The sequence below is a fragment of the Zootoca vivipara genome, chromosome 6, assembly GCF_965207765.1.
Source record: "Zootoca vivipara chromosome 6, rZooViv2.hap1.1, whole genome shotgun sequence".
Classification (NCBI taxonomy): Eukaryota; Metazoa; Chordata; class Lepidosauria; order Squamata; family Lacertidae; genus Zootoca; species Zootoca vivipara.
In genome coordinates this window covers 5176588-5199794 of record NC_142589.1, presented here as the reverse complement: position 1 = coordinate 5199794, position 23207 = coordinate 5176588, and the positions used below count along the sequence as shown (strand labels likewise).

The 23207-nt window shown below is 44.9% G+C and overlaps 1 protein-coding gene across 1 annotated transcript; it reads right to left on the bottom strand.

Moving 5' to 3' along the window:
- Positions 1–15297: 15297 nt before the first annotated feature.
- BMP10 (bone morphogenetic protein 10) lies at positions 15298–22704 on the bottom strand. Its single transcript, XM_035119718.3, has 2 exons — positions 22125–22704; positions 15298–18705 (listed from the first exon to the last, which is right to left on the bottom strand). Exons 1-2 carry the CDS (start codon positions 22435–22437, stop codon positions 17765–17767), a joined length of 1254 nt encoding a protein of 417 aa, XP_034975609.1. The 5' UTR covers positions 22438–22704; the 3' UTR covers positions 15298–17764.
- Positions 22705–23207: the final 503 nt, after the last annotated feature.

Genomic DNA, 23207 nt, shown 5'->3' with positions numbered 1-23207 from the left:
GTTATTATATTTATAGAAAGGTCGTCCCTTGGGGCCAGTGACCTTCCTGAAACTTGCACTACAACATCTGGTAGATGAAAACATGCCCTCCAGCGCTGAGGATCTTAGATGTACTAGGCCTGTTTTCTCAGGGAATTGTCACAGCTGCTGGTATACAGAGCAAATCTTTAGATTGCAGCCTTCCTCAACCTGGTGCTCCCCAGATGTTTTCACCGAGGCATGGAGCTGTAGTATAAAACATCTGGAAGGGTGCCACATTGGGAAAGGTGCTTTAGAACATATTCCCCAGGCCTCTCCCCCATGGGCGTACCCAGGATCAAAACTAGGGGGGGCAAGGGGAGGGGCCAAGGCACGGAAGGGGAGGGGCCACAAAGTGGGCGGGAACGGCGATCTCGCGCTCCGCCGGGCTGTGCCCCTCCCTAGCAGCAGGGCTGGTAGGCGGAGGCGGAGCCCAGCCCAGCGGAGCGCGAGTTCAGCGTTCCCGCCCACCGCGCCGCGCTCCCTGGTTCCCCGCCGCGCTTGGCCCTTGCTCTCCCCACCTGATAAACTGTTTCACTTTATTTATTAATTTCATGAAATGTATACACCACTTGACTGTTTGGGGACGGGGGTGTGTGTGGCGGAAACCACACACACACACAGTTTACAAGAATGATAAAGCGATAAAATGATCTATGAGAAAAATTAACAGCAACAGTTCCAGACTTTCCAAAAGTTAAAATAGGTAAAGGTAAAGGGACCCCTGACCATTAGGTCCAGTCGTGACCGACTCTGGGGTTGCGCGCTCATCTCGCATTATTGGCCGAGGGAGCCAGCGTACAGCTTCCAGGTCGTGTGGCCAGCATAACAAAGCCGCTTCTGGAAAACCAGAGCTGCACATGGAAACGCCGTTTACCTTCCCGCTGTAGAGGTTACTATTTATCTACTTGCATTTTGACGTGCTTTCGAACTAGGTTGGCAGGAGCTGGGACCGAGCAACGGGAGCTCACCCTGTCACAGGGATTCGAACCGCCAACCTTCTGATCAGCAAGCCCTAGGCTCAGTGGTTTAACCCACAGCGCCAGCACATTAAAACTCGCAACAACTTTCTAAATACAGTGCTACCTCGGAAGTCGAATGGAATCCATTCCAGAAGTCTGTTCGACTTCCAAAACGTTCGGAAACCAAGGTGTGGCTTCTGATTGACTGCAGCGAGCTCCTGCAGCCAATCAGAAGCTGTGGAAGCTGCGTTGGATGTTTGGGTTCCAAATAATGTTCGCAAACCAGGACACTCACTTCTGGGTTTGTGGCGTTCAGGAGCCAAAACATTAGACTTGCAAGGCGTTTGGGATCCAAGGTACGACTGTATCTAGGTAGGCTTGTCTAAATAAAAATGCTTTTAGCAGGCACCTGCCTGATATCAATCGGCAGAGAGTTCCAGAGTGTAGATGCCGCCACACTTAAAGATCGGCTCTTGCAAATGGAGAGCGAGTATCCTGAGATTTCCCATCCTTGCCTAACGGTCCACATGCAGCCTGGCGACTTCAACCTTTGCCTTATCTTCTATTAATAGTAAATTGGCGTTTTGTGTGCATTGCAGGCCTGGCCCCCATATGCCTCACAGTGAGAAAGAAGTGAAAATAAAACTGTCAGTATCATGATGCCGTTATACAAATCTATGGTGCAACCATGCTTGGAATACTATGTACAGTTCTGGCCGCCTCACCTCAAAGCAGATATTGCAGGGTTGGAAAAGGGCAGCCAAAATGATCAAGGGGGTGGAGCCGCTCCCCTACGAAGAAAGCTTGCAGTATTTGGGACTTTTAAGTTTTGAGCTGGAGAGGCTTTCTGCCTCTCACAGAACACTGGAACTCATTGACACCCAAGGAAGCTAAATGCTGGAAGATGCATGACAGACTCTCTCACCAGAGTGGTGCATGCTCTAGTTATCTCCCGCTTGGACTACTGCAATGTGCTCTACGTGGGGCTACCTTTGAAGGTGACTCGGAAACTGCAATTAATCCAGAATGCGGCAGCTAGACTGGTGACTGGGAGCGACCGCCGAGACCACATAACACCGGTCCTAAGAGACCTACATTGGCTCCCAGTACGTTTCCGAGCACAATTCAAAATGTTGGTGCTGACCTTTAAAGCCCTAAACGGCCTCGGTCCAGTATACCTGAAGGAGCGTCTCCACCCCATTGTTCAGCCTGAGATCCAGCACCGAGGGCCTTCTGGCGGTTCCCTCACTGCGAGAAGCAAAGCTACAGGGAACCAGGCAGAGGGCCTTCTCAGTAGCGGCGCCTGCTCTGTGGAACGCCCTTCCATCGGAGATCAAGGAGATAAACAACTGCCTGACATTTAGAAAACACCTAAAGGCAGCCCTGTTTAGGGAAGTTTTTAATCTGTGATATTTTAATGTATTTTGGTATTTGTTGGAAGCTGCCTAGAGTGGCGGGGAAAACCCAGCCAGATGGGTGGGGTGCTGTTGTTGTTTAGTCGTTTCCGACTCTTCGTGACCCCATGGACCAGAGCACGCCAGGCACTCCTGTCTTGCACTGCCTCCCGCAGTTTGGTCAAACTCATGTTCGTAGCTTCGAGAACACTGTCCAACCATCTCGTCCTCTGTCGTCCCCTTCTCCTAGTGCCCTCAATCTTTCCCAACATCAGGGTCTTTTCCAAGGATTCTTCTCTTCTCATGAGGTGGCCAAAGTATTGGAGCCTCAGCTTCAGGCTGTCCTTCCAGTGAGCACTCAGGGCTGATTTCCTTCAGAATGGATAGGTTTGATCTTCTTCCATGGGACTCTCAAGAGCCTCCTCCAGCACCATAATTCAAATAATAATAATAATAATAATAATAATAATAATAATAATAATAATAATAGAAAGTCCTTTCTCACACAGTGCAGAGTTAAACAATGGCACTCTCTTCCGCAGGAGGCAGGGATGGTCATCCTTTTAAAAGAGGATTAGAGGAGAAGGCTATTCATATTGGCTACAGTCTGCCTTCACATTCAGAGGCAACGATGCTTCTGAATACCAGTTGCTGGAAGGGGAGGCGAGAGGCTTCTTGTCCTGCATCTGGGTGGCCACTTTGAGAACAGGATGCTGGACTAGATGGGCCACTGGCCTGATCCATCAGGCTCTTCTGATGTTCTTATGCTGCTACTGATGGCCATAAAAAGCGCCACCAGGGTCTTCCAACTTGCCGAAAGTGCTCCGTCCGAATTTGGACCTGCTTGCACATTTCGACATTCAGAATCTGGCCGTAGGTTGGGGGAGGGAGAGAAAGGCTGTCTTCTAGGCGGTGCTATCGTCTGCAGCAGCTGGTGAAGCTTGTGAAAATTTGACTTATCACGTGTAAAAACGCAGGGCGATCTTTCAGCCCACTTGACACAATGTGCCGATGACGGGAACTGGGAAGGAGGGAATTTGGCTGCACAAGCCCCTGCTGGCTGGATTGTTGCTGCATCCAGAGAGATATTTTCCACAGCTGGAGCAGGAGGGGGGGGCGGGCATCGGGTTCATTTCTTATTAAAGAAACTAGGACACACTTGAGAGAATTTGGCATCTGCTCCCCTGAGCATGAGTTGTTGCTAATTTTCCCCTTCCCTGGCAACCTTCGGAAATTCCTTTTTTTTAAATGAAATGAAATAGGGTGCCTTTTTTTGCTTCTGGTTCACTCTTCCCTCTTCCACCCTCATTTTATCTCCCCCGCCTTGCCTTTTGAGCCCAGTTCACACAGCATTGCGGACTGCGTCATCAACCAGGTGGAGCTCATGACCTGTGCCTTCTGACCTCAATACCCACACGAGACGTACCCAGCATAGCTGCCAAGTTATCCCTTTTTTTAAGGGAAATTCCATTATGCTGAATAGGCTTCCTCGTGAGAAAAGGGAAAACTTGGCAGCTATGGTACCCAGCTGTACTCTTGCAAAAATAAAGTATATTATTCACTGTATCATATTATAGATTTCAACAGAAATAAGCCATAAAATACAACGGAAAAAAGCAGAAGAGTTAATAGATCAGTTCACACTCTGATCAGTTCATGGATCAGGTCCAAACATGTGCTTGTGTCTATTCCACCTGCGTCTGTTCATCAGGTCCACGCAATCCACACGAAGAGTTGTTATAGTTCCACAGAATCCTTTCACAAAGTCTGGACAAGGATTTCCAGAATATTGGCCTTGTTTCACCGTCCTGGGCTTCATCAGTTGTACAAGTGCTGGGTAATGTAAAATCATACAATGTTGTGATCACAAACATTTTTACAAAAGGAATAATATAAATACCATAAATAACTGTGCATGCCATATGTCAGGCTTCCCCAAACTAAGGCCCGCGGGCCGGGTGCAGCCCGCAAAGCTCATTTATGCGGCCCCCGGCAACCTCCGCCACCTGCTGCCGCCGCCCGCTCTCACCGGCGCAGTGCGGCGCGGCTGCCCACCTCCAGGTCGGAAAGGCGCCGGAAATAGCTTGTGCGCATGCATATGGGTGTGCGCTCATGCACGCTCCCCCGACCTCCAGCCCACCACGCAATTGGTGCTGCGGGCACTGGCACGAAGCCGGATAAGTTTGGGGAACCCTGCCATATCTGATGTACCAAGATAGTGGATCTATGGCGTAGTAGTTGCTGCAATAAACAACAACAGTTACAATGTGGGGTTATATGGACAAGCACAATATTGATTTCAGTTATAGGTGTTAGCAATCCACAGATACAAGATTTCTTTCTTAAAGTGACCCATGTGGCACCGTAGAAGTAAAACCAAATTAATCCATACTCAGGTGTTATACATGTACATTAATGCAAACACGCACAACTGTAGTCAATTTCCAAATCTAAAACAATCGCAATTCACAGATACACAATTTATTTCTTAAAGAGACCCATACAACCCACAAAAACAAAACACGCGTAGTCCATGCTCAGGTGTTCTACATGTCAACATTGGTGCATAGGGTTGCCAGAGGACAGGACTTCTGTGCCTTTAATTGCCCTTCTCTCTTTTGAGTCTGGAAACCTTAAAGAGAAACCAGCAGACCCTTTGCTTGGAAATTAAGCAAAGGGTCTGCTGGTTTCTCTTTAAGGTTTCCAGACTCAAAAGAGAGAAGGGCAATTAAAGGCACGGAAGTCCTGTCCTCTATTGAGTCTGGCAACCCTATTGGTGCACACTCATAAAAAGCAACTATAATCAATTTCAGTATTCAGTGTAAGGTATTAAGTAAGAAAATAAACCTAGTTTCTTTCTGCATGATGATTTTTTTAGCTCGTTCTACAGGACCCAAATACGTCCAAATTGCAAAAAATGTCCTCATCTGAATGAGAAGCTTCAATAAAATGTTGTACTAGAGGAGCATCTATTACATTGTTCCTGATCCTAGAATGGTGCTCTGATATTCTTACTTTTATAGGTCTGAGAGTATGACCTACATACAACAAACCACAGGGACATCTAATCACGTAAATTACACGTGGAGCAGCACACTTCTGACCTCTGCACAGAACATCGGCACATCAGAACCGATATAAAAATTTGGCTATTCAAAATGGGATTTCAAAAGGATTGGGTAGGGAAAAAGCGGGTAAAAATTGGGAATCCTTTGAATCTTATATGAAAAATAAGGTAGGATAAGCAAATCTTGTGGCAGAGGTATGAAGGGCAAGGAAATTAGAGGGAAGGAGAAAAACTGAATCGAGTATGCATCAGAAGAAAGAAAGATAATCAACATATAGGAATGACTGGAAGTCACCAGGGGTGGAGGGCAAGGGGGAGGGTAATCAAACTTTTTAACATTAATGGTGAAGATGAATTAGACTAGAACCCGGGAAGAACAGGGGGCTAAGCATGGATGACTTTTTGAAAGAATATATGATTTGTTTATTCTTATTTGGCTTTATTATAAGTTTTTTTATCTTCTGTTTGATGATTAAGATTCTTTATGTCAGTTTTGTTATTATTGTTTTGTTACAATTATGATTTGGATACATTACAAATATTGTTTTGTTTACGTTATTGTCTTTGATTATAAGTTTTCCTTTTTCCTTTTTTTCTTAGTTCTTTTTCCTTTTATGTTTACCTTATATGTGTATGTGTATGTTTGTGAGTGTATTGTTTAAATAATCCTAAATAAAGTTTGTTTTTTATAAATAAATAAAAAGAACCGAGCTTGCCCATGGGGAAAGTGCCTCCTGGGAATGAGATAAGGCTGTGGATCTGGCTGCGTCTGCTATCCCAGTGCTGTCGTTGCACTGAGGTAAGCAACACCCTTCGGCACATTTGCATGCGAGGGTTTGGAAACTCGGGGAGCGCAAAACAGGAAGCGTCTTCCACTCGAGTGTCACCAGGACCTTGGCAGGGAGTCAGGAGCATTGTGGAAAAGTTGCAGGCTCCCATGTTATCGCCCGAATGTTGCTCACGTCTTCCTCACTCTCGTGCGTAAGGCCTCATAAGGAGCTGAACAGAAGACCTGGTCTACCACGCATGAGGCAGAATGAGTGGGCTATTCCATTTCTAAAGTCAGGGAGGGGCACTGATTCTGAATGTGCTCTCATATCAACAAGAACTCCCTGGCAGTAAAAAAAAAAGCATTTTGGAGAAAGGGGTTTCAGCCTAGCCAATTCCCTGTTGTGCTCGTTCTTTTGAATATATATATTTTTAAAAAAAATCATGGGAAGTTTTTCAGCCCAGAGAGAATATTCACAAATGTGATTTTGCACCTCCACCTCACATTTGGAAGCGTGCCAGTCAATTCCTCAGCCTCAGCACTCCAGCGCCACATAAGAACGCCAGAAGAGCCTTCTGGATCAGGCCAGTGACCCATCTAGTCCAGCACCCTGTTCTCACAGTGGAAAACCAGAGGCCTGTGCGAAACCTGCAAGGAGGACATGAACACCAGAGCACTCTCCCCTCCTGAGATTCCCCTCCAGCACCTGATATTCAAAAGTATTGTTGCCATCAGTATCCTCCATGAATTTGTCTAATCATCTTTTAAAGTCATTGGTGGGAGTCGGTTCCATAGTTTAACCATGCACTGCATAGAGAAGTCGTTTTTCAGCCCATGAGTTCTAGTGCCACGAGAGGAGTACAATGTAATGCACATTCTCATACCTGCCAAGTTCCTGCCGGAAAAATAAGGGATCGGCAGACTGGAAGTAGCGCTGCCGCCATTTTGGAACTGGGCGGAGCATGCTCAGAAGCGACTTTCGATGCTGCTCTGCCCAGTTCCAAAATGGCCGTCGCATGTCCAGAGACTCCAGACGTGCACAGAAGGAGCCTCCCCTAGCCGGTAAGTAAACCAGGGAAAAACAAAAAAATCCATTTTTAGAGCTGGGAACGGCTGGAAAAACGGGTTTTTTTCATGCCATGCATCATTTTATAAACTTCTATCATGTCACCTCTTACTTACCTTTTCTTTAAACTTAAAAGTCTCAATGCTGCGACCGTTCTTTAGCATTACAGGATTAGTGAGTGAGTCGTTTTATTACCGTAGCTAGGGAACAATAGCATTCACTAGACTAGAGAGTCATTGCATTAGAGAGGGAAGGAAAGTGATTCAGGGAATCTTTGTGTCTATGAAAATGTAGAATCGTGGAGTTGGAGGGGACCACCCTCCAGCCCTAGGAGTCCTCATAAGGGAGCTGTTCCTGAAGGAAGAACTGTGAGAGGAGAGACTCCATCAGGCAAGGCCTCCTTCTTCCACCTGCCTTGATCCACCCTCTAGTCTCTGCTTCTCAATCTGTATTGTATTGTATTATTTTATGTACTGTGGCTTGCTGTTGTTTTATTGGTTATAGTTTAGAAATTATTTATTGTAACTGTTGAGTGGATTTCTGTTTCACATTTATATGTTGATATTATTATCATTTTATGCTATTCCAATGATTGTTGAATGTTACTTTTTTGATGTAGGTTGCTTATTTTAAAGTTATGTTTTATTATCACATTTTTGTATTGCATTAGATTGTTATAAGATGTACATTTTTTGTTTCTTCTGCTTGTAGTATTGTATCTGCTTGAGTATTGTAAGAGAGAAAGACAGTATACAAATTAAAAATGATGATGATGATCTAGTCCAACCCACTGCAATGCATGTAAGGACGATTTCTTAGCAGTTTCTGTTTTCTGGGTCTGTCACTATCAGTGAAGACCTGGAATCATAGCGGACCACCCCTCCACAGCCACAGCTGGATTATTTTCAAAACATTGACCTCAGGGACCAGTTCATTTGCTTCGAGTGAAATGGCTTGCCTTTTCTTTTGCAGGCATATTCAGAACAATATGCCTGGAAGGGCCTCTTGACAGAAATATCAGGCGCCTTAAGTCCAGTGCAGCGATACAGAAAATGAAGACTATGGATGCAAGAAGTTAGCAAGGCCCCTTCTGACACATATTACAGTGGTACCTCGACATCCGAATGACTTGACTTCTGAAGGTTTCGACTTCCAAACCTTCCCTAACCCTAACCCTAATGCCTGCGCAGAAGCGGCGCGCGTGGTTGGCACATGCGCAGAAGCGCAAAATTGCGCTTCGCGCATGCACAAAACAGATGCTTTGACAACCGAAGACTCCGACTTACGAAGAGCGCCGCAGAACGGATCGCCTTCGTAAGTCGAGGTACCACTGTAGCAGCAAGCAGCACTGCTTCCCTTCTGCTGCGGTTTGGCTTCCATTTAAAACTAGCCTTGCTGTCCATGGTGGCCACATTTAACAGATGATTATTTACTTAATGGCAATGTTCTTGTGTCCCTCGACATCACCCATTTCCATGCAAAGGAAATATCAGGGGAAAGGGGGGTGGGTGGGATGAACATTGTTAATGACATATCATTTGGAGACTGGAAAAAAGAGACTGGCTCGCATCCCCTTGCCTGATTGCTGATTCTAAGCACAAATGAACACATGAACTGGGACAGTTTTTGCTTCTGTGACTGCTCAGAGCAGAATTATCCACCATACCTAATGAAGACATTTCCAGGTTCAATTCCCAAGGGCATCTGGGAGAGAACTCTGCTTGAAACCCTTCTGCCAGCCAGTTGTACACAATACTGAGCGAAGTGGACCCAAGGGTCTGACGCTGGATGGGGCAGCTTCCTATGTTCCTATGTCTCCTTGTTCTTTTAGTTCGATAATGAATTCTAAGGCTAGTTAAATCACCTTGTAGGGTTTCCCTGAAGTTCCCTGTTTCCCTTCTCTTGAGATCTGCCCTCCTGTTGCTTCAGGTGACGGCCCCACTCCATAGCACGCACTAGAGCAGGGGTCAGCAAACTTTTTCAGCAGGGGGCTGGTCCACTGTCCCTCAGACCTTGTTGGGGGGCCAAAATATATTTTGGAAAAAATATATATGAAAGTATTCCTATGCCCCACAAATAATCCAGAGATGCGTTTAAAATAAAAGGACACATTCTACTCATGTAAAAACACTCCGATTCCCGGACCATCCGTGGGCCGGATTTAGAAGGCAATTGGGCCAGATTGAGCCCCCGGGCCTTAGGTTGCCTACCCCTGGGCTAGAGTGCCGCAGGGTCTAAAATTTAGGCTGCGCTTCTGGCACTTTGGCCAGTGCAAACTTGCTGCCGTGCTGACTTTGTCCCTTTTGACTCTGCCTGAGCTGTGGTGGTGGTGACAGCTCAGGAAATGGATCCCACAATAAAATCTGTGCAAGTAGCGATTGAGAAGACTCTAATCTCTGCGGAGATAAGGAGTTGCTACAGCAAACGACAACATGAGCCCGAAAGTGATGGATGCTGGGAATGTTTGGCGACTGTTGTTCTTCAGCTCCAGGGTTTGTGGCTTTCAGAGGCCCTGCTCTGAAAGCTCCTCATTTAACTCAGCACGGAGCTTTTCAACACCATCTGGGGCTCACGCCTTGCTTAACCTCATCAGATTGAGGGCCAAAGGTGCCTGTGCTGGAAGCTGCAGAGAGCAAATATTGACGATATTATTATTCATAAAGGTATGGCGGTTTGGGGGTCAAAGTGCTCTCCAAGACCTTTTGGTGTTTGAGGTGAATACATTTAAAATTACACAAATGCACAGAGTATGTTTTCAACAACCTGTGCTTTAACCTTGCATTCTCCCCTCCCCCCTTGGTGTTGAAGGGGCTGTCACCTTGGTATAAAAGGTAAAGGTAAAGGGGCCCCTGACCATCAGGTCCAGTCGTGTCCGACTGTGGGGTTGCGGCGCTCATCTCGCTCTATAGGCCGAGGGAGCCGGCGTTTGTCCGCAGACAGCTTCCGGGTCATGTGGCCAGCATGACAAAGCTGCTTCTGGCGAACCAGAGCAGCGCACAGAAACGCCGTTTACCTTCCCGCCGGAGCGGTCCCTATTTATCTACTTGCACTTTGATGTGCTTTAGAACTGCTAGGTTGGCAGGAGCTGGGACCGAGCAACGGGAGCTCACCCCGTTGCAGGGATTCGAACCGCCGAGCCGACCTTCTGAACAGCAAGCCCTAGACTCTGTGGTTTAACCCACAGCGCCACCTGGGTCCTAGGTCACCTTGGTATAGGGTAGCTTAAATTTTCTCTGTATGGGATTCACAAATAACCCCCCCCCAGTAGTTTAAGGGTTTGCCTCATTTCAGGGTCTGTTCCCCTGCGATGGGAGAGATCCCTGTTGATTCGCCATGTCTTTGTAATCTGCACACTGAGTTTGTGAGAGCAGTCGGCATCAGCCTGCTAAGCATCATCATCACCCCCAGACAAACAATATTCTATGGAGACACCCCCCCCTCCAAGCACAACAAGCAGGAAAAATTCCAGTTTATGGCCGGCTACAAAAATCAGTGTTCTCTCTCCATTGAGCTTTCTTTGTTTTGCCACATAGCTATCTAGAGAGAGAGCACTAGGCTCAGGAAGCTTCCCGGTGGCCTTTGTAATGAACATTCACCCTGATTTGTTTGCAGGGAGATTAGATGACAGCTCCATACACCTCGACTGTCCCGATTTAAGCAGGACACCCCGTTTTCGAGAGCCATGCTCTTGCACGAGTCGTCTGGCTCAGAAGAGATTGCGGCCCCGAAAGATGTGTGTTTGGGGAAGGGGCATGCTCTCACGTGAGTCGTGTGACTCGTACAGGGGTGTGGCCCTCAAAGACACGTGTCCGAGTTTTACTCTGGGACATGTCGAAGGGTGTCCAGTTGGTTATTTAATGACTCTGATTTGCAAGGAGGCTAGACGATGTTGTATCAAAGCAAGTGCCAGCCCATCCTTTCCACTGGGTTTCCTGTCACTGGTCACAACAAGTTGAGTATTTCAGGGCGGTGGGTTTGTTATGCAGAATCTCCAGGTCAACTAGAATCAGAAGCATAGAATTGTAGAGTTGGAAGGGATTCAAAGAGTCATCTAGTCCAGGCACATCCAACAGGTAGATCATGTTCTACCCGTAGATCACTGGTAGATCACAGGCTCCCCTCAAAGAAGCTCAACAACTGAACCCCCCCAAAACAGGGCTTCCCCTCCTGAGAAAAGCTCAACAACTTTGGCCTGAACCCCCTGCCAAAAGGAGGTAGATCACTGCCAGTAGATCACAGTCTCTTGTGAGTTGGCCACCCCTGATAGCAGGAATCACAGGAATCACAGCGAACTTGCACAACCTGAGTTTGCTGGTAGGCAACTGAATCTCATCTGAACTTAGGGACAGTCATCAAGTGTCCTCAAAGACTACCTCCTAAAATTGCTCATTCAGATAGCATCTCATAACAAAAAGTTCTCATCAGTGAAATAGCAGCCACTTTGCTGCTACCTTTGAGCTAGCAGCCAGCTTAAAAACCACTGATTCTTCTTTGACACAGCAGGATAGCATTTCTGGTTTTGCTCAATATCCCTATAAACTCACATTTAATGGCACGTGACATTTGAGGTGCCCAAATGAATGTTTAAATGAAAGTATAGTTTTCCCTTCCCTCACCAGACTTCAATGGAGTTTCCCCACCATTTTATTGTCACTCCTTCGTGTCCGTCCGCCCCCCCCAATGGTTATGCAGGTGCCCCTTAGTGTTGCCAAAGTCTCAGGTGCTTAATTGCTTATCTAGAGATAGGTTTCAGCAGGCAGACCTGCTGTGCTGGTCATAAAGGACAAAACTGGCTTTTTCAAGAAGAACCCAATGCAGTAACTTAGGGCATAGACTCTTATCCTATCAAAAGAGAGTTTCAGCTTCCAATTGGCAATAAGAGCTGCAAGGCCATGATTGTAGGAGACAGAGTTGCTTGGGGGCGTTGGACCAACTCCATTGCAAAGAGTGATGAGTTAGCCCTAGCATAGTGGGTAAGAGAATGAATCATAGAATCATAGAGTTGGAAAAGACCACAAGGGCCATCCAGTCCAACCCCCCGCCAAGCAGGAAACACCATCAAAGCATTCTTGACGTGTGCTTGTCAAGCCTCTGCTTAAAGACCTCCAAAGAAGGAGACTCCACCACACTTCTTGGCAGCAAATTCCACTGCCGAACAGCTCTTACTGTCAGGAAGTTCTTCCTAATGTTTAGGTGGAATCTTCTTTCTTGTACGTTTGAATCCATTGCTCCGTATCTGCTTCTCTGGAGCAGCAGAAAACAACCTTTCACCCTCCTCTATATGACATCATTTTATATATTTGAACATGGCTATCATATCACCCCTTAACCTTCTCTTCTCCAGGCTAAACATACCCAGCTCCCTAAGCCGTTCCTCATAAGGCATCGTTTCCAGGCCTTTGACCAATTTTGGTTGCCCTCCTCTGGACACGTTCCAGCTTGTCAGTATCCTTCTTGAACTGTGGTGCCCAGAACTGGACACAGTACTCCAGGTGAGGTCTGACCAGAGCAGAATACAGTGGTGCTATTACTTCCCTTGATCTAGACGCTATACTCCTATTGATGCAGCCCAGAACTGCATTGGCTTTTTTAGCTGCTGCATCATACTGTTGACTCATGTCAAGTTTGTGGTCTACCAGGACTCTTAGATCCTTTTCACATGTACTGCTCTCAAGCCAGGTGTCTCCCATCCTGTATTTGTGCTTTTCAATTTTTTTTGCCCAAGTGTAGTACTTTACATTTCTCCTTGTTAAAATCCATCTTGTTTGCTTTGGCCCAGTTGTCTAATCTGTTAAGGTCATTCTGAAGTGCGATCCTGTCCTCTGGGGTATTAGCCACCCCTCCCATTTGAGAATGAGCTTTATAAAGAGGATGTATACATTTAATGTATACATTTAATTATCTCCTATAAGCAGGGATGGCTCATCTATGGCCCTCCAGATGTCGCTGAACTACAGTTCCCATCATTCCCTGACCATTGTCCATACTGGCCAGGGCTGATGGGAACTATAGTTCAAAATACCTGGAGAGCCCCAAGTTCCATAAGATTGCTCTATGCAGCAACATCTGGCTCCTCTTTTAATATTTTTTCAGAACTCTGGGCAACCGTAAGCATATGTTGGTGATCTACCTGAAGGCATTCTGGGGAGGGGGCAGGTGTCAAACTATTGCCATATTCAACTAAAGAAGTAGTTGTCGAGTTTCTAGCTTTCTCCAATCATTGGCTAACATGGTTGGTTGATGTAAAAGACACAGTAGAAGCTGTTCAACCAAAGAAGAAAAAAGAGAAAAAGAGAGAAGAAGAGGAAGAAGATAAAGAAGAAGGAGAATCGGGGGAAGAATCTAAACCAGAGGAGGAGGAGGAAGAGGATAAAGATAGTAATAAAATACCCATCCAAGACTAAATTAGATCTTGTAATAGAATTTGAACATGGCACTCAAGGTGTTGTCATGGAATGTAAATGGATTAAATGATAAGAAGAAAAGAAATAAGATTGAACATATTTTGAAGAAAAGGAGTCTGGATGTGATTTGTTTGCAAGAAACTCATGTAGCGAAGAAACATAGTCATATTTTAATCAATAAAGGATTAGGAAAAGAGTTTATAAATTCAATTGCTAATAAAAAGAGAGGAGTAGTCTTTTATGTGAAAGAGAAATTGGATCCGAAATTGATCTCGAGAGACGAAGAGGGAAGAGTGATCGTTGTACAGATAACATTTTATGGAGAAAAAATGTTTTTGGTTGGAATTTACGCACCGAATGAAAACAAGGCAGAATTTTTTAAGAAGTTGGAGGAAGATTTAATGGAATACATGGATCAAAAGATTATCTTGTTAGGTGATTTTAATGGAGTGGCGATACCTGAATTGGACAGAACAAAAAAGAGGAAGCATGATGGAAAATTACCTAAATCGTTCTTTGAACTTACGGAAAATCTGGGGCTAGTAGATGTATGGAGAGTGAAACACCCGACGACGAAACAATTTACCTTTTTTTCAGAACCAAACCAAAGTTCGGGAAGAATTGATCATATGTGGATTTCTAAAGAATTAGTACCCAGGACAACAAAAAGTGAAATAACGCCACGGACATTGTCGGACCACAATCCAGTATTCTTGGAGATGAGAGGGAAAGAACAGAATTCCTTTAGATGGAGAATGAATGAAGAAGTGTTGGAAAATAAAGAAACTGTGGAAAAAGCAAAAGAAATCTTGAAGGATTATTTCCATTGGAACTTGCATAAAGAAACTGGAATAGATATAGTCTGGGATGCAAGTAAAGCAGTAATGAGAGGCTATTTAATACAAAAAAATAGTTATTTAAAGAAAAATAAAGAAAAGAAGAAAGAAGAAATTCTGAGACACCTCATGGAGAATGAGAAGAGGCTGATCGACAAAGTGAAATTAGCGAAAATGTATAGAATGAGTAATAGAATGTGCTGGAAATGTAATGAAAAGGAAGGGGACTTTTATCATATGTGGTGGAAATGTGAAAAGGTTAAAGGATATTGGGAAATGATATATAACGAACTGAAAAAGATATTTAAATATACTTTTCCCAAAAGACCAGAGGCCTTTCTGTTAGGACTGATAGGCCAAGAGATAACAAGGGAGGATAGTACCCTTTTCTTATATGCGACAACCGCGGCGAGGACATTATTAGCCCAAAAATGGAAAACCCAGGACTTACCGACAATTGGAGACTGGCAGACAAAGATGATTGAATATGCAGAATTAGCGAGACTGACTAGCAGGATTCGAAACCAGAGGGAGACAAGGTTTCTAAGGGATTGGAGTAAATTTGTGGACTATATGGAAATGAACTGTAAAGGTTTAAAGACACTTGCAGGCGTGAAATAAATCCTACGAATTGACCCTAAAGATTAGATACAAAGGAACTGCGAGATAAGAACTGATTAGAAAACCTTTTGAGGGGAGGGAGGGAAGTCAAGCTCGGCGGAGCATGTTTTTTTGGGATGTTTGTATTTTTGAATGTTTGTTTATGTGTTTGTTTGTCTTGTATAATGTTTTAAATGTGTTTATTTTGGAAAATTTAATAAATAATTATTAAAAAAAAAAAAGAAGCTGTTCAACCAGTGGTTTTGAAGCTACGTTTGTAAGGCACGGTCATCGAGGACTGTATGGAGGAAAAGGCTTGTTGGGGCAACGAGTGAACATGAGAACGCAAGGACGTAAGACACACCTGCTGGATCAGGCCAATGACCCACATCTAGCCCAGCATCCTGTTCTCATGGTGGCCAACCAGATGCCCCAATGGGAAGCAGGATTTGAGCGCAAGAGCACTCTTATTATTTATTGGCAAATTAAGACATGACACTCCAAAGCTTGCCATGGTTCACTTCTCTTTGGATATCTAGGTCTGCTGAAGCGGCTTATGGCTACCTCCTTTCCTTCCTGGCTAGCTATTTTTACCAGGAAAAGGGAAGGGGCATTGCAGATACACCCAACACAGCATAGCCTGGGGGAATTTGTGGAGTAAACATTATGGTTTGTAGACTGGTGGGCAGGTTCATTAAATGCAGGGAAATCTCCATGGATCTCATATCTGTCCTTTGTGTTCAAGGACTTTGGGCTAGCAAAAAAGAAAGGAAAAAAAGCGACTGCATACTATATGCCACTATATTTTGTATTACACTGAGAAATTAAAAAAGAGAGACAAATTATATATTTACAAAAGAAAACAACCGAGAAAATCCATAACACTTTTTTTTTTTGCCGTTATTAGCGTCAAAATCCACGTATGATTCAATGCACAGGATTATTCACGTGTGTCTTACATACAGCACAAAAATAGAAGATTTTGTATTCTACATTATATTACAACAGTCAATAAATATATCAATAAATAACGGCTGCATGGATGTAGGTTAAGCTGGCTTGAGTTAGTCCTTGACGTTGTCAATGCATTCTCTCAAAGGCAAGGCCTGTTATCTCATCCAGGGAATACAGCTTTGCCTTAAAAGTGTAGAACAAAGGCCGGGGACAGTACGGTAGGTTGCAGCCGAGGGCAGGGCACTAAGACACTTTCCAAAGAATCTGACAAATTCCCAGCTTAGTATAAATAAAGCACCAGGCCTATTGTTCCTCAGCTCCAACACCTTCTTATCGCAATGATTTGTTGGAGGGCGAGTGGCGGAAACATGACATGTGACTCGGTCGTCAGCTGAAGCAGAGAGTGGGGCAAATTCTTGCGAATTGACAGCTTCATAAAGGCAAAGACCCTCTCTTTGTCCGCAGAGATATTCCATTCTGACACAAAGCACAATATAATTCCCCTCTCCGTAGAATCTCAACAAGCATGCGAAGAGCATTGGGTCTTCTTGGTACAAATTCTGAGTCACTGGTATTTTCTTGGTCTATTTCTGTTGACAGTCATGGAGCAGGTCATTAATGTTCTTGGCAGGTGCGACAGACACCGAATTTTGAATTGCCAGCATTTATGCAATTGGAATCAGGTGTGTCTGTCTTAGGATAAGCCCCCACCAAACTGGTTATGCGCAATGATCTTTCAAAGGAGAGGGTGGTGAAGTATTGCACCTTTCAAAAGTTGTGCAGGGTTGTACCAGGCATTCTATAATCTGAGTCTGTAACTGGACTCTCTTATGTATGCTTACTTGAAGTTCTGTCCTGCTTTTAAATGATTAAAAACTAGGTTAAACAAAGTTGTGCAGAAAAGGGGACTTTGGTCTGCGCATCATCTCTACATGTCAATCATACCAGAATATTACCTCATTGTCTGTGACTACTGGAGATGCACAAACCCCAACCCTCCTTACCACCCATGAGTCATGGCTCTGGAGCAACCTTCCCTCTGGTGGAGTAGGCTCAAAGCCTTAGCAGTGCTGCACAATTTCTATCGGAGGCAATTCCTAGTGACATGGGGGTGGGAGCTAGATCTGTGCACATCAACATTACTGATACTGTGTCCAGCAATTTTAATTTCTTCTGAATGCATCATATAACCATCCGATTGATTGAGTTTGTTCTCAGAAATATATTTAAAAATAACATCCTTCGTGTGTACAGTATACAGTACTACAAATCCTGGTTTGGACACAAAAAGGGGAATTGAACTGGTTCTCGGTGGCCAGATTTTGGGGGGTTAGTTCACACAGTCAGCAGAAATGACTGTGAGGCATTTTATTTTGTGGGGGAGAATTGAACCATGGGCAGCTTGAAGTGGTATAATCTGGGGATAGAATTAACCCTGGATTCTGCTGATTGTGTAAACTGACTCTTGAGTAAAGCGAAGATGCACAATCCTGCTTTCTCCAAGCCAACCGTGAAAGCGAAAAATACACCCCCTCTAATCGGTTGCCCATTTCCTTTGTTTCAAATTATCTGTACATGCCTCATTAAATAAGCTTATTAAGTCTGTACAAATCAAAACTGTACAAATATACAGATGAAAGAATTAAATAATCTGAGGAAGACCCAAAGCCCTGTGGGTGAGGGGCATCCTTCTACTATCGGCACCCGCACTCTGAGACAGCCATGCCTTCGTAGTTGAGCTTGTAGGTGACGACCCCGTTATCTAAGAAGAGTAAGGAGATGGGATCCAGCTTGGTAGGTACACAACAAGCTGGAGAAGCTTTCTGGGGGTCATTCAAGTGAATCAAAGTCCGGGCCTTGGCATGAGTGGTCGTAAGGTGATCGTCCAAAGGGAAGGAGCAGGCTCCCCTGCACTGAGAGGCATCATAGCCTGGAGGTGCAATGATCCAGGAATCCCAGCCAATCTCCTTGAAATCCACATAGAGCGAAGTCTTTTTGCAGCTGCTCCCCTTGGCGTTCCTCCTTATCCGGGATGTGGAGTCGTAGATGATGTTGGATCTGATCTGGAGAAGCTTCTCCTTTCTGGGGCTGGTATGGAAATCATTCATGTCCAGGTCCTGCAAATCTTGCTCGTGCTCTATGATCTCATTCAGTTCGTGCTTCTCCTCTCTCTTGGCATGGCTTCGGTCGTCTGAAAACACAATGAGTAAAGGCTCGTGTTTGGTCTCTGAATTGATGTCTATATCTGCTTCCCCTCCTCCGACGGCCTCCTCTCCCCCTCGGCTCTCAATCTGCACCTCCAGCTGATGAGTGGTAGAGTCTGAGTGATGCCACCTCCTGATGGCCTCCGTGACCTCAAACGTTTTCCATTCATTGTCGGTGCTGTAAATGTGCCGGGATGCCAGCACTTTCATTTCCCTCTCCTCTTCCTCCTTCCCTCTTCCGCGGTCGTTCTCGAGCACTTCCAGGATGGTGACTTTCCTGCTGAGACCATTGTAGAGCATCCTGTCCTCCTGCACCAGAGTGTAGAGCCTCAATTCCGCCATGGTTATTTTCTCATGGTGTGGAATGGAGACGTTGAAGAGAAGAGGGTACCTCCGTATTCCATTGAAGTGGATGGGCTGTGGAATCTGCTCTGAAAATTAAAAGCAAACAAATGTTACCCTTCTGCCCTATATGGCCATGCTCTCCAATGAAAGGGCGTCTATGCCTAGCAATGGGTCCCAAACCTTTTCAGGGTCTTGTCCCCTCGGTTCCATAAACTCATCCCCAGTGCCCCCTGCCTCACCCTATAAAAAGCATGATTCAGAATAGCAATGCGCGTAACCTACTGAAGATAGCAATAGAATAAAATTCAAAGCAATAACAGTTAATTGCACATTTATTCAAAATCCAATTAAAATGATTTAGTTTAATTAATTCAACAAAATGAACTTGATCCAGTGATTCTAGCTTTTCAAAGTCTGATCGTCTGCCTCTTAGGTATCCCACTACCTGCCCCACCCCCAGGAGGTGGTACCACCCATTTTGGGAACCATAGGGCTAGAGGGGACTTCTACGCAACCATATTGACTCCAGACTATGACCCAAGAATCCTGAATATTTTGGTTTTGGGAGAGTTCAGGGGGTCTTTTCTAAAAGACCCCCATGGAAATTTAATGCTGACTTTAATCTGATTGACTGTGGCAGCCAGAGAGTTGGCCATTTCTTGAGCTTTTCTTGGTGGTCAAAGGCAAAGTGAGATAAGGCAAACGCAAAACTAGACGAAGGGGAAATCTTTATACATTTCTGTCTCACATATCGTCCAATGTAGCCAGAATTGTTTGGAGAGCTTCTACAGGAGGCTCTTTACAAGAATGAGAGAGGTAGGAAATATGCACTTGGTGACATTTTGAAATTCGGGAAAGCAAGATAAATGTGGCAGGCCTGATGAGGCCCACAGGACAGAGCACTTCCTCAGCATTTGCTATAGTCCAGGGGTTCCCAAACTAAGGCCCAGGGGCCAGATGCAGCCCAAATCCGGCCCGCGGACAGTCTGGGAATCAGCATGTTTTTACATGAGTAGAATGTGTCCTTTTATTTAAAATGCATCTCTGGGTTATTTGTGGGGCCTGCCTGGTGTTTTTACATAAGTAGAAGGTGTCCTTTTATTTAAAATGCATCTCTGGGTTATTTGTGGGGCATAGGAATTCGTTCATATTTTTTTTCCCAAAATATAGTCCGGCCCCCCACAAGGTCTGAGGGACAGTGGACCGGCCCCCTGCTGAAAAAGTTTGCTGACCCCTGCTATAGTCACTGTGAGGGTTTGCCTGCTGGTGAAGGTCATTTTGACAGCTCTAAAGTTGAGAAATGTGCATTTAAAATCTACCAGAGTTTACTTGAAGACGGTCTGGTCTTTGATATGTGCATGAAAGCATTAGTAATCTCTTTTAATCGATGTCCGGAGAGGGTGGTAGTGTTAGTCTATTGCAGTGAAAAGAAGAAAGAGTCTTGTAGCCCTTCAACCTCACAGATTCATGATGGCCTCGGCTTATATGGACTGGACCCATTAGACACAGTTGGACTCTTCTCTATGAAAGCTGGGGCTGACTTTTAAAGTTCTGCTTGGCTCCTGCCTCTTTCCCACTACTCCATTATGCTGCTGCATATGGAAATGAACAGTTAGCGGTGCCATAATTGGCAAGTTACTTAAGATGGAGCGTGAGAGCGTAAAAGCAAGTCAACCGTGATCTGTGACTCAATTAGCCTTTTGGCTTACTGGTAAGTGACTTTCAAATTGGAATGTTAAAATGATCTTAGTAAGCTTTATTGGCAAAAATGCTGCTTCTTCCAAATCAGAAGCACATCATGAAAGTGGGATGCACCCACCTGCATTCCTTGGTATGGCTTTTGTGATCAGGTCCACCACGCTGATTTATTCATTCTTAGAGATTTGTATAGGAAAAGGTTGCACTTTGCAGGCAAGCTATGAGACTGATTTATATACAGTATAGGGAATGTTTCACACCGACACCAAGCTGTTTTAAAAGGAAATAATGTCCCTATCTGCATTCACCCTTCGCCACATATCAATTAATGCAGACTGCTGGGTTTGGGTTCCATTGAATTCAGAATTTCTAAATGGAGAATTTTGGTTCATCCCGAGTCCTTCCCGATAGCTGACAGCAGGATTGCCAGTGTCTAAGCTGCATTCATGGAAACAATACCGTATTCCAGAACACGATTCAAAGGAAACTGAAGGATCTCAGTAAGTGCCATTCTGTCTACATTTCCAGAATCTCAGTTTATAAGATGCTGGTTATGAAAACAAGAAAGGAAAAGCATGCCACTCTCAAAAAAGTATGATTGTTATTGAGAAGCGCTGAGAGCTATGTGGACATTGAACATCTTTTGCTTTTATACAAAATCTGAAAACTTGCAAAAGCCCCCACATATTTTTAGCTGGTTGAAGGCTGCAACTCTGCCCATTTATTTGGGAGTAAGCTCTATCAAATCCAATAGGATTTGCTTCTGATCTCACTGATTCATTAGAGTTTTAGAAAAATCTTCTAGGTAGAAGGAAATATTTTTATTGCATCAGTTTTTGGGGTGGGAAGCTGAGTATCTAGGAGGAAGCAGAGCATCCCTTTGAATGGATAGGTCTCTTCATCCAGCCCTCCAGATGTTGGTGGCTGCCACTTCCATAAGCTTCTATTAGCACAGTCAATGATCAGGGATTCAATTGTCCAACAACATCTGGAGTTGCACATCTGATGACCAAGTTACCCATGTAAACACCAACGGCGTGTAGCTCATGTGCCACTAATATATTATTTTATATAGAAAATGAGCATAATAATATATGAAAGATTTTGTTATCAAAAGCAATATACAAACAACATATACAGCCCCCCCTGAAAGTTCTCTGACACAATATCCATTGAAAGCAGTGGGAGCTGAGTGGGATGGCAGTAGCCTGTTTGCACAACAGCTCCCATTGATTTCAATGGGGCTCATGCAGAGGAAATGCCAAGCAGATGACTACTGTTGTGCTTACTTCTAGGAACATAGGAAGCCGTTAGTCCATCTTGCTCGATATTGTCAACAATCCAAAGTTTCAGGGAAGGGAATATTCCCAGCCCTACCCAAGGGGTCCTGGGGATTAAACCTCGGTCCTTCTGCATGTGAAAAAGATGACCTGACACTAAAAAATCACTGACCTACCAAAGAAGACAAGCATGACTATCTTCAAAGGAGCGTTTTAAGTGAGACTGGGGCGGGGGAGGAGATTCTCCATTTAGATCTCAAAATTAGTAGTCACCTTTTCAAAAAGCACCCCTGATAGATATTTAAAAACCAAGTGTGCCATGCACTTGAAAATCTAGCAAATAGTTCAAATGACTTGCAGTCATTTGTCAAACAGCTGGGCAGATAAGGTGTGTGGTCCACCAAGCAGCAGGTCTATCAGCTAGAGATTTGCTGCTTAGCCGGATCACTTTGCTAATAAATCACCCATCAAACTTCCCCTCTGCATCCTAACTGCAACACCTAACAGGCTTGTTTAAGAGACCTTACCTTCGTTTTTGAAGCTTCTGATGATGTTGGCTGATGGCATGGAGGTCTTATCAGTGGCGAACCTGTTAAAGAGCTCTAGCATGTATTCAGGAGGGTCCACCTTGGCGGCTGTCTCTTGCAGGGGGATGTCGGAGATGTTGAGCGCCTTCAGCAACTCATTCTGCAAAGTCTGAAGCAAGGCATCCTGTTCGTCAAAGAACGGCCTGTCTTCCTCCAGGAGAGGCAGGTCTAGGCTCATGATGGGACTACCGTTTGCAAGGTGCACTACCAGAATGGCGACGGCTGCCCACATCTGAAAGCCTGCCGGTTCCATGGCCTCGTTCTAGCTGGCCACAGGACTCGACAAAAGCGTTGCTCTGGTGCCGCCTATTTTATCCCCCTGCAAATGGGTATCAACGTCTTGTGTCACTGACGGTTGACAAGTTTCGAAGTTGGAACTTGTGATCCAACTCTCTCTCTCTCTTTTTCTCTCTCTCTGGCTCTTGTTTCCACCCCCCCTCCCCAATCCAGGTCCCAGTAATTGGATAGAGCTGGCGGTGCCTCCTATAGAAGCCCTTCACTCTCTTATCTCCTCCAGTGTAAGCTTGTTCACCAGATTTCGGTTGCTATCTCACAATCCTCCTTCCTCTTAATGAGCATTTTGTAAACATTCCGCATTGGGATGCTATGAAATAGTGCAATTCCCCCTTGCTTCCCCCCCCCCTGCATGGGACCTGACTCCCCCCTCCGTCCCTTGCCACTGCTAACGTCTTTGGAAACCAAGTCTGGCCATTTTGAAACCAAGTCTCTTTGCTTTGTTGCGATTTCAGCTAAACATGCGCTTGGTATAGGAGTATCCATGGTCCATGCTATAACCAAGTTTCTGCCAATCCAGTCAGTAGACCTCTGAAAAGCGGCAAGAAAACATTTGCTCCAAGGGGAGACTGAAAAACGCTCAGGAGTTGTAAGTAAAAACTTAGGGCAAATGATGGTTTGGAAGACTGTTTCAATGCTCAAGGAGCATATGGACATGAGCAGAGCCTGCTGGATCAGATATTTGAAGATGGCTATCATATCTCCTCTCAGTCTCCTCTTCTCCAAGCT

Coding starts and splice junctions, on each gene's coding strand:
- BMP10 (XM_035119718.3), bottom strand. CDS start 22,437: ATGGAACCGGCAGGCTTTCAGATGTGGGCAGCCGTCGCCATTCTGGTA. Junction 18,706..22,124: donor CAGAAGCTTCAAAAACGAAG/GTAAGGTCTCTT, acceptor TTTAATTTTCAG/AGCAGATTCCACAGCCCATC.